Below are 12,089 nucleotides of genomic sequence, written 5' to 3'. Positions count from 1 at the left end.
GGAAGTTAAATTCAGAGCAAATGAAAATTAAAAGAGATAACGAAACACACCTAGTTCCTCAATAGGAAGTAGCTAGGTGGTTCAGTGAATAGAGTACTGGGCCTGGAGTCAGAAAGACCTGAATTCAAATTTGCCCTCAGACATTTACTAGCTGTGTGACTGTGAGCAAGTCACTAAACCTTGGTTTGCTTGAATCCCCTGGAGAAGGAAATAGCAAACCACTCCTGTATCTTTACCAAGAAAACCCCATGGACAGTATTAACATGATATGGTCCAAGGGTCATAACGAGTTGGACAAAACTAAATGACTTAACAAGTTCCTCCATATGGAGAGGTAGGGGACTAGTAGGACAATACTCTATTGGAAATTGTGTAGGATGATATCGGATATTTTCATTGAATTTTTCTTTCTTTGTCACAGCAGAAGATTCAGTCTGGAGTGGGGTTAGGAGGAGGTGGATATGAGAAATAATTGTGATGTAAAGATAAAACGCATCAATTAAACCTACTAAAAAAACCACAGCGTAGTCCTCTAGTACTGCATTGTGATACTGAGGTGACTCTAGGTCCTTGAAAGCTGTGCTAAGAGGATTACCAACTCTGGAAGGTCACACTAAACTGTAAAAAACTTTGAAGAGAAGCTAAGAGAAAGAATTTTTGTCATTTGAAGATAAGCTTAGCAAAGTTTCTCTTACCAGAAAGTTAATCATTAGATGATAAAGTTTAAATGGACCCAGGAACCAATGAAGTCCAGTGTATAACTTTGAAGGTTGTGATATGCTTCTAAATATTTAAATAATTAAGTATATTTTGAATTTACACATAAGCCTTTTCATTTTGAACCATGTCTCTTATTTTAAGGATATCATCCAGAAAAATGAAAGCAATTTCATAATCGTCTAAGGGAATTCGTTTACATGACCTATCAGTTTTTCACTTCATATTTTACTGAGTTGGAAGTGATGTCAAAAGTCATCTAATCCAACCCCTGTAAGAAAAGCGAGGTCTACAGAGGTTTATTAGTTTGCCCAAGAAGAAACAAGTAGTTACTAGAAAGCTAGGACTTGACTCCAAGTATTGTTGACTGTAAATACAGAGTTCTCTTTCAAAGGACCACAGTGGCTGGATATGGCATATGCTGACGTAAGTCTCTATCCCTCTAGAAAGCATATTGCTTTGAGATGTAGACAGTTTTTAAATTTAATTGCTGGGTTAAATTCAATATTCTATCCCATCTATCCTATTTTATCTCATTATTAATTATTTTCTTTGCCTGGAAAGTGGGGAATAGAGTCCCTACCTTGCCTTCAAAGTATAGTATGGTGATTGATCAGTTCTTTTAGAAAAATCAGGTTTTGGAATTCTGTAACTATTCCTGACCAAGCCCCAAAGCTCACTTAGGTCTTTTATAATCTCTTACTGGCTTTACTATTAATGCAGATGAAGTGAAGTATTCATTGAACAATAAATGAATGCTACAGGATGTATTTTTCTAAAATATGAAATGTATGTTAGTTCACTTGGGACCTGACACAGTGTTGCCCTTCATAAATGTCTGCTAAATTAAAAAGAATTATGAAAAATGATCAAATGTCAAATAACTTATTTTAAGTCACTTGGGGTTTTGCTGGTAATTCAAAGTATATTTCCAAATAACTTGAACCAACAGTGTTCATTTCCTAGTACCTGCTAAGGTCTGGCCTAAAAGATCTATGTATACTTTAGTACCTGTTCTAACAACAAATGTAGAGTTCCATATCCATGGCCAAACTGTTTCATCTTGGCCCTCTCAAAGGTGAATTGTTAGGGTTTATTTTCAACATCCAGAATAAATTTACATTTTGATCCTTGAAATAACAAGATATGGATTTGATCGGTCATTCAGTAACTTAACAAGCATTCATTACAACATGACAGGCACAGTACTAATTACTTTGTTTTGCTTTTTGCGAGGCAGTGGGGTTAAGTGACTTAACTTAACAGGGACACACAGCTAGTAAGTGTTATATGTCTGAAGCCGTATTTGAACTCAAGGGCCGGTGCTCTATCTACTGCGCCACCTAGCTGCCTCTACAGGGCTAATTGCTAGATCAGGGCTCAGTCCTAATTGCTACTGCTATTTCTACATAGGTTGAACTGTAGAAAAAAAAAATCAAAGTTTTCAGATGCAATTCACTATTAGAGGAGTTAATAATGGATTCATATTAATGTGTTTGGGTTTATTGACAAAAGGATGTTAGATAGGATCAGAATGATGAGGCAATTATTTTCTAGTCAATGTTCTAATTTTATAATTTAGCATTTTAAAGTATATGTATTTTGTGCTACCAATATGGTAAAATATTACACACTGACCTTTTTATGCTGCTGTTAGCAAAAAGAAACTTCTAACTATAAACGGTTAATCTACACTATTTCAAGAATTCACTATTTCAGTAAAAACTATTAACCACCAATTTATGGCCATTATCAGCACTGACAAACATTTATTATATTAATAATAGTTAGCATTTATGTGGTACCATAAGGCTCCCAAAGTGCTTTACAAATGTAATCTCATTTCATCCCAGGAGTTGGTGCTACTATCCCTCTTGACAGGTGAGGAAACTGGGGCAGGCAGAGGTTAAGGAACTTGCCCAGGGTAACATAGCTAGTAAGTGTTCGAGGCTAAATTTGAATTTGAGTCTTCCTGAATTCAGGTCCAGGGCTCAAAAACTGAGCGTATATTAAGCCATATTTCAGAAGACTTTTCTAGGGAATATTTTTCAAGAAGCCTCTGAATTTCCAACTTCTAAAATTGTAGAGCCATGGGACTGTAGAGGTTATTAGTCTACCTTCCTTATTTTATAGATAAGGAAAACTGGGCCTGAATGGTTTCAGTTAGGACATGCCTAATAAGAAAGTTGGTTAGTGATACAATTGATAGCACAATATTACATATACTGCCTACAGGATATATTTATGCCAGCTAACATCCCTGTTGTTGTTGTCTATTTATCAGTCATATCTTACTCTTTGTGACACCATTTGGGGTTTTTGTAGCAAAGATACTGGAGTGGTTTACCATTTTCTTCTCCAGCTCATTTTACAGATGAGGAAACCAAGGCAAATAGGGTCAAGTGACTTGGTCAGGGTCACATAACAAGAGCCCAGTGTTCTATCCACTGCGCCACCTAGCCACTCAAAATCCCTAGAGAGTATGGTATGTTTCATTTCAACCAATTTTGAAGCAGGGAATTTACAATTTCTAGTATCTACAAATAAAAGTGGGTAAAAATGCCATAAAAATCAGAGTATCCCTTCTACTGTTAGGCAGACAGTTAAGGAATTATGTGAAATGGACAAATTCCTACAAGCTAAAGGATGAGGAGAATTGAAGAAAAGTTGGATAATTTTCCAGGCATGATTGGAACACAAAAACTTGCCTGCTAATTCAGTGTTTTTAAATGGAATATAAGATCCACACTTCTCTAACCAGAAACTAAATCGCTTCAAGCCAAGTCAGCCTGGCACACTATGAAATGAGCTGGGAAAATAGCCAAGGCTAAAGAACTAGACTACTTCTATACCTACTATTGGACCTTGGTCTGGAAGACAGTTTTATGAAAACACATTATTTTTGTCCAAATCACGTCCAAATCATACTTTTAAAAGGAACAAATTGATGCTGCTGGCAAAACAGACACATGGCTCTTGGATAGCTTGTCCCTTTGCTTACCTGCCAAACCAGAAAATGCAGGGGGGAATTTTTTTTTCCCCTAAATTGTACACCTCCTTTCTCTGAAAAAAGTCTCTAAGGAAGGGTTCCTTTTCCAGGGCCATGCACATATGTATACTTTTATATGATATAAAAATCAAATATATCATCAAAATGTTCTGGGCTTCATAGATTTTGAAATTTTATTTAAGCACTAACCTAATGAAAAATAAAAACGTTCCCTTAATTAATTTGAATTATATGCTTGTTATTACTATACTATGTCACATACCACACGTAACACTGATTTCAAAACAGGTCCCTGAAAATCTACAATATTCCTTTATGTAGTATTTTGGATTCCTAGGACACTGATGAAATAAAAATTTCCTTCATATATTAATCCTCAGAAAATTTCATCTTCTTACTAATTTTTTTCAGACCAAAACATCTATATTATCTCTCACTTTATTAGCAATCTATACTTAGAAAAATTTAAAAAGCCAAAAAAAGATTTAGTAAAATCCTTTAAGCCATCTAAGCATATGCAAAATGATGTAAAATGATCAGAGACAGATAAACAATGAAAAACAAATAAAATCAGTTATATATGTGTACAGTGTACATGAATACCAATAATTGAGATCCGGATGCAAAGTAGCAAAACAAACTATGAACCTAAACGGAAGAAAAAAATGTGACTTAAAATCCTTTTTTTTTTTTAAAATTCACATAAGTAAAAGGACTTACCTGGTTTTGGCACTGAGTTTGTCACTGACTGAGGAACTTTTTGGTTAATTAACTCGACACAGTGACCAGGAAAGAGTCCCACCTACAAAATAAAAGATATCTGTAAATACTCCCATTCAGCTTTGACTATGTGCTCCACGGACCATCCCATTTGTTTCTACTATTCCCAGACACAAATAACAGATGAATCCAATTGTACAAAACAATATTAAAACACAATCTGTTGCTACAGAAAAATTATAGTTGTGTGTCTAATGTGGCCAAATATGCAAATTTGCTTTTTAGTTTTCTGATACTCATAGACTTTCTCACATGAGTTATAAATATGAAGTCTAGCAATGAGTTATGTATACAAGATAAAAGACTTATAACCTATCATATCACTCAACAAAAACCCAAATCTAAAAATGTTGATATCTGCCCAATTATACCTTAATTACTAAGTTTTAGGTAGTTTTTATTTGCTTTTTTAAAAATAAAGCTAAATAACATATTAAAAAAAACATTTTCTAAACTGATCCTTTAAAAAGTTTGATTACTATCTACTCCTTGCCCTCCATTACAACATTCAAGTGGTTCCTTATTATAAACACTAACTTCTCTGTTTGGCATGAAAAGCTCTTCACATTCTGGCTCTTTCTTACCTTTCCTCTCTTCTTACACACTACTCCCCTCTACACTCCCTATAGGCCAGTCCTACTGGTCTACTTGCTCTCATTGCACATAGCATTTCATTTTCCAACTTGGTGCCTTTGCACTGGCTGACCCCCTGCCTGGAAAGTTCTCCCTCCTCACGTATATCTCTTAGTTATCTTGGCTTCCTCCAAGATTCAGCTCAAGCATCATATTCTACAAAAGACATTTTCTGATTCCATCTACTGCCTTGTCGTCCAACTTGATCTTATGTTTGCTTGATAAACTAACCCTCATGGTAGTGAGGGAGAGAGCTCTATTGGTCTGTGTTATTAGGGGGACAAAGAAATGTATTGGAAATGGGGGTTGTGGGGATGCAAGGGGTAAGTTTGCATTCTTTTACTGCTTCAGCAATTCCTACAACAAGGAAACTGAAGCCTATTCCTAAGAAGAGAAAGAAATGGCTGATGAGCCATGGACAGTTAAGGTAGCCTCCTATGGAAAGAAAACCATTCAATTTGGATGCTGAGAACCTGGGTTTGACTCTTAATAATACCACCAATTTCATGGGATTGTTATTATAATTAAACGAGGTAACATTTGTGTAATTAGGGACAAGGGCCTTGAGAGTCCTTAGAGAATGTACAGATTTGTCCTTTCTTGAGGTTATACAAAATATGTACAATATTCTACACCTGCTGTTAATCCGACAGTAGAACAATGGGGAGCCAATTTCTGGCCATGAGGTTCTGTGATGATGAAAAATTATAAAGCACTAGATTAGTGTTGGTTAATAATAACAATATCATGATCATCATTATTTCCTCTGGGTCCTAGAAATTCTTGGTGTTATATTAAGGAAGCATCATTGTCACCTACAAAATACTACAGCATATTACCACAGCTAATAGAACAAATATGCTAATATACACCCTAAAAACAAAAGAAAAAATTAGGAGAAAAAACAGTTCCCAGGCAATATTTACAGATGTTTCCTTAGATGTGCTCATAACTGGGCTGTTATGCAGCAGATGTTACTGCTGAAACTTTGGAAACCACATCCATTCGTGTGACCCTCTATTAATAGACTCTGGGGAAGAATAGAGAAGGCTTCAAAGAATCTGATTCATCATGAAATTCTGAGCTGCACATTTTCCTTCAGTGTGGGATTACTTTCATGTTTATTTGTTGCATTCTTGCTTTAATTTGGGGATCTATATGTTGTAACTATTGCTAACCCAGGAGCATTCAAAAGTTTACTTTAAATAATTAAATATCTGCATGTTTCCTAAAAGAACTTCCATGAATAATATTCCCAAATCATGTATCCTGAAAAGATGAAGTTTCTCATTTTTGGAGAAATCACCAATTTTATTTCATTCATTTCTCCATTTACAAGACAATCAGCAATCAACAAACATTTATTAAATGTTTATTCTTTTAAGCAGAAACAGAATGAACAGTAGGATTGTTTCCATTTCACCTCTGTATCTTCAGCAGTTAGTGCCTGGCTCACAGTATATGCTTAACAAATACTAGTTTTAAATGAAAGAAAAAGAAGTTAGTCTGCTTTGACCTGTTTCTGAGGACCTTGGGTTAGCTTTTTGTGATTACTGCTCCCTCTCCTAAGTATATATTAATCATCTTTTTTTAATAGGTCTTAGAATTTTTTCAAGAACTCAAACACATGACCTACAGCTTAAGATTTTACTTTCTTCCCTTTTGTGCTTATTGCCTTTCTCTAGTTCTGTGACATGTGTCTTATTCTCTCCTATTTTTCAAGGATAATTGATAATGGCTAAGTAATTACATTCACCAGTCCTTTCAGTATTATGCATGGGATGGATTTCATTTGTCCTGGTGACTTGGACTTAGTTTCTACTATCTCCCCATTTTGGGGGGTGTCAATTCTTCATTAACTGTTTTTTTTTCTGTCCTATTCCAATACTTGTTCTGCTTAGTAGAACAGCAGCAAAGAATGGAGTAACCCTGGCTGCTCATTGTTTATCTTCATCCATCCACCCTGCACTGATCCTATCCCTTCTTTGCTGATCTTCTTTTCCTGAATAAAAAATAAATAAAATAATATAAAATCTCTTTTGTTGTCCTTAACATTCCTCTGGAGGAACAGCTCATTCTAAACTTTAATATTGTTGACGTTATTTCAACAGGATGAAGCCATTTTGGGGAAGTGTTCATCTTTTGTTCTATCTTGCTTCTAGCTTCTGTTAGCTCAGTCAAAAGTTTGTAGATTAGACAGAAACTTTGTGTTTCTATGTACAAAAAACTACGCCAGCACTGTGGACAACAGTTCACATGAAACAGACCTGAGGCTTTTACTGGAAAATAATCCACTCCACTACAATCTAAGAAGGACTTAGAAAGAGACTATTATGTGCAAGGAATTGTGCTGAGAACTGAAAATATAAAGACAAAAGAATGTACACAGGTGAAGTATATAACACAAGGTAGACACAGATGAAGACAAATGACACATTGCACAAAGTACTTTAAGGATAAAAACAGAGGAACAATGATACAACAGAATACTTTCTTCAAGAAATGAGTAAGAAAATACTATCCAGATGGGAGAAGCCAAGATGGCTGAGTAAAAAGTAGGGAATCGCCTGAGATCTCCCAAAATTCCCCCCAAATAACCTTAAAATAACTCCTCAAAACGAATTCTGGAGTGGCAGAACCAACAAAAGGATGGGGTAAAACAATCTGACAGCCAAAGATAACTTAGAACATCACCAGGAAAGATGTGTCTCACTGGGATGAGACTGATGTGCAGTCCAACCCAGGCCATGCCAACACAAGCCTCGCCTAGCAAGCCAGCAACAGGCCTTGGGGGTGACTAAATTGGTGGCAGCAGTTCCCAGAGCTCTCAGCCCACAGACCAGGTGAGGATGTCAGACTGAAATTACAAGGGATCCTTTCTTGGCACTGGGAGAAGGGTGCACTGCTCATACATGGTTCCAGGTTGCAATCCCAAAGCAAGGAGCACAAGCAGAAGCAGAGACCCTGGTTACAGTCTCAGAATGGAAAAGAGTGTTTGTGGTTGCTCACAGACCAGGAGAATAGTGACCACATCTCTCTTCAGATCACACTACCTTGGAGGAACTGAATGCTTACTAGAACTAGCTCTGAAAAAAGCAGCACAAAAATTTTGAAGCTTAGGACAGTGCCCCCTGCACCCTAGGGATAGACCCAACTTTAACATAAAGTTAAAAGTGAAGAAATAGGCTGGAAACATGAACAAACTACAAAAAAGAACCTGACCACACAAAGTTATTATGGTGATAGGGAAGATCAAAACACAAACTAAGAAGAAGAAAACTAAATCTAAGCAGCTACATGCAAAGCTTCAAAGAAAAATCTGAATTGGTCATAGGCCCTAGAAGAGTTCAAAAAGGGTTTTAAAAATCAAATAAGAAAGGTAGAGGAAAAATTAGGAAAAGAAATTTGATGCAAGAAAATCATGAAAAAAGAGTCAACAGCTTGGTAAAGGAGGCACCAAAAAAAAAAAAATACTGAAGAAAATAACAACTTAAAAAAAAACAGAATTGATCTAATGTTAAAAAAAAAGGTACAAAAAAAATCACAGAAGAAAAAACTCTTTAAAAAGCAGAATAGGCCAAATGGAAAAGGAGGTACAAAAATTCACTGAAGAAAAGAACTCCTTTAAAAGAAGAATAGGCCAAATGGAAAAAGATATACAAAAACTTACTGAAGAAAATAATTCCTTAAAAATCTGAACTGGGTAAGTGGAAGCTAATGACTTTATGAGACATCAAGAAACAATAAAACAAAATCAAAAGAATGAAAGAATAGGAGAAAATGTGAAATATCTTTTTGGAAAAACAACTGATCCACAAAATAGACTGAGGAGTAATAATTTAAAAATTATGGGACTACCTGAAAACCATGATCAAAGAAAGAGCCTAGACATCATATTTCAAGAAGTTATCAAGGAAAACTTCCTTGCTATCCTAGACTGAGAGGGTAAAATAGAAATTGAAAGAACCCACTGATCACCTCCTGAAAGAAATCCCAAAATGAAAATTCCCAGGAATATTACAGCCAAGTTCTAGAGCTCCAAGGTCAAGAGAAAATACTGCAAGCAGCCAGAAATAAATTATTCAGATATCATGGAGCCACAGTCAAGATAACACAAGATTTAGTAGCTTCTACATTAAAGGACTGAAAGGCTTGGAATATGATATTCCAGAAGGCAAAAGAGCTTGGAATTACAACCAAGAATCACCTACCCAGTCTTTCAGAGGAAAAATGGATATTTAATAAAATATAGGACATTCAGTCACTCCTGATGAAAACACCAGAGCTGAAAAGAAAATCTGACTTTCATATACAAGACACAAGATAAACACAAAATGGTAAACAGGAAAGAGAAATTGTAAGAATTCAATAATGTTAAACTATTTACCTTCCTACATGGGAAGATGACACTTTTAGCTTGTAAGAATTTTATAATTATTAGGGCAGTTAGAAGGAATATATAGACAGAAGACACAGGTGTGAGTTGACTATGATGGGATGATATCCAAAAAAATAAAATAAAGGGATGAGAAAGAGGGACATACTGGAGAAGGGGGGAAAGAATGGGGTGAATTATCTCACATAAAGGAGGTGCAAAATAGCTTTTACAGTAGTCAGGAAAATGGAGGGGTGGCAGGCAACACTTGAACCTTAATCTCATCAGAAGTGACTCAAAAAGTAAATAACACACATACTCAGTTGGGTATAATAAATATATTACCCTACAGGAAAGTAGGAGGGGAGGGAAATAAAAGGGAATGGATAAAGCTAATAGAAGGGAGGGCAGATTGCGGGAGATGGTGGTCAGAAGCAAAATACTTTTGAGGTGGGACAGAGTGAAAGGAAAGGGAAAGAAAGATACACAGAGAGAAAAAGCAGGATAGAGAAATAAACTGTTAGTAATCGTAACTGTGAATGTGACTGAGATGAATTCACCCATAAAAGAGACACAGATAGCAGAATGAATCAAAGGCAGAATCCTACAATCTGCTGTTTACAAGAAGTACACTTGAAGTAGAGAGATACACATAGAGTAAAGGCAAAGGTCTGAAGCAGAATCTATTGTGCTTTGGCAGAAGTTAAAAAAAAGCTATGGTAGCAATCATGATCTTAGACAAAGCAAAAGAAAAAAAGAGAAAAGAATAAAATAAAATAATTAATTAAATTAAAAAAATAAGCAGAGAAACTGCATTTTGCTAAAAGGTACCATAGGCAATAATATTCAAGACTAAATATATATGTACCAAATGGTTTGGCATCCAAATTCTTAAGGAAAAGTTAAATGAGTTACAGGAGGAAGTAAGATAGTAAAACTATACTAATGGAGCACATCAACTTTGCCTTCTAAGAACCAGATGGATATAACCAAAAAATAATAAGAAGTTAAGAAGGTGAAGAGAATTTTAGAAAAGTTAGATATGATAGACCTCTGGAGAAAACTGAACGGGAATACAAAGGCATATGCCTTTTTCTCAGTGGTACATGGCACCTACAGAAAAACTGAACATGTATTAGGGCATAAAAACCTCAGAGCCAAATACAGAAAAGCAGAAATATTAAATGCATCCTTTTCAGATCATAAGGCAATAAAATTACATTCAATAAAGAGCTGTGGAAATATATATTAAAAATTGATTGAAACCTAAATAATCTAATCCTAAAGAATAAGTGGGCCAAAGAACAATCAGATAAACGATCAATAATTTCATCAAAGAGAATGACAACAATAAGACAATATACCAAAATTTATGGGATACAGTGAAAGCAATAACTTAGGGGAAAATTTATATTGCTAAATGCTTACAACAACAAACTACAGAAAGAGCAGATCAATGAATTATGAATGCAACTAAAAAAGATAGAACAAATTAAAAACCCCCGATTCAAAAATCTTGAAAATCAAAGGGGAGATTAATAAAATGAAAAGTAAGAAAATCATTGAATTAATAAAGCTAGAAGCTGGTTTTATGAGAAAAAACAATTAAATAGATAAACAATTGGTTAATTTGATTTTTTAAAAGAAGAAAACCAAATTATTAGTATCAAAAATGAAAAGAGTGAATTCACCACCAATGAAGATGAAGTTAAAGCAATTATTAGGAGCTATTTTGCCCAATTATGTGCCAATAAATCTAACAACCTAAGCGAAATGGATGAATATTTACAAAAACATAAATTGCCCAGGTTAACCAAAAAGGAAACAAAATTAACAGCCCTATCTTACAAAATGAATTAAACCAGCCATCAATGAGCTCCCTAAGAAAAAATTCCCAGGACCAGATGGAATTACAAATGAATGCTACCAAACATTTAAAGAACAATTAATTTCAATACTATATAAACTATTTGGAAAAACTGGCAAAAGAGGCCTACCAAATTCCACCACAAATATAGTGCAGATACCTAGACCGGGAAGAGCAAAAACAGAGAAAGAAAACTAGAGACCAATTTCCCTAATGAATATTGAAGCAAAAATTTAAATAAATACTAGCAAAGAGATTACAGCAATATATCACAAAGATCATACATTATGACCAGGTGGGATTTATACCAGGAATGCAGGGTTGGTTCAATATTAAGAAAACTATCAGCATCACTGACCATATAACTAACAAAAACAACAAAAATCAAATGATTATGTCAATAGATGCAGAAAAGGCTTTTGACAAAATGCAACACTCATTCCTATTAAAAACATTAAAAAACATAGGAATAAATGGATCCTTTCTTAAAATAAGTATTATCTATCTAAAACCATCAGCAAGCATTATCTGTAATTAGGGAAAGCTAGAAGCCCTCCCATTGGTAGTAAAGCAAGGATGCCCATTATCACCACTATTATTCAATATTGTACTAGAATTGTTAGCTTTAGCAATAAGAGAAGACAAAGAAATTGAAGGAATTATAATAGGCAAAGAGAAAACAAAACTATCACTCTTTACAGATGACA

General features: G+C 34.9%; 1 protein-coding gene across 7 annotated transcripts in view; it reads right to left on the bottom strand.

The window, feature by feature from the left end:
* The window catches only part of ARHGAP32 (Rho GTPase activating protein 32), a 245,317-nt gene that overhangs the window by 98,326 nt on the left and 134,902 nt on the right, over positions 1-12,089 (bottom strand). For all 7 annotated transcript variants that reach the window (XM_027835094.1, XM_027835097.1, XM_027835098.1 and 4 more), the window contains one exon: positions 4,448-4,529. In XM_027835094.1, the coding sequence (XP_027690895.1) occupies positions 4,448-4,529 (82 nt within the window). The remainder of the gene's footprint in view (positions 1-4,447; positions 4,530-12,089) is intronic.

The sequence above is a fragment of the Vombatus ursinus genome, unplaced genomic scaffold (assembly GCF_900497805.2).
Source record: "Vombatus ursinus unplaced genomic scaffold, bare-nosed wombat genome assembly UNPS02014813.1, whole genome shotgun sequence".
Lineage (NCBI taxonomy): Eukaryota > Metazoa > Chordata > Mammalia > Diprotodontia > Vombatidae > Vombatus > Vombatus ursinus.
Note: the sequence above shows the minus strand (reverse complement) of the source record. Positions and strands in the feature narration are given on the sequence as shown.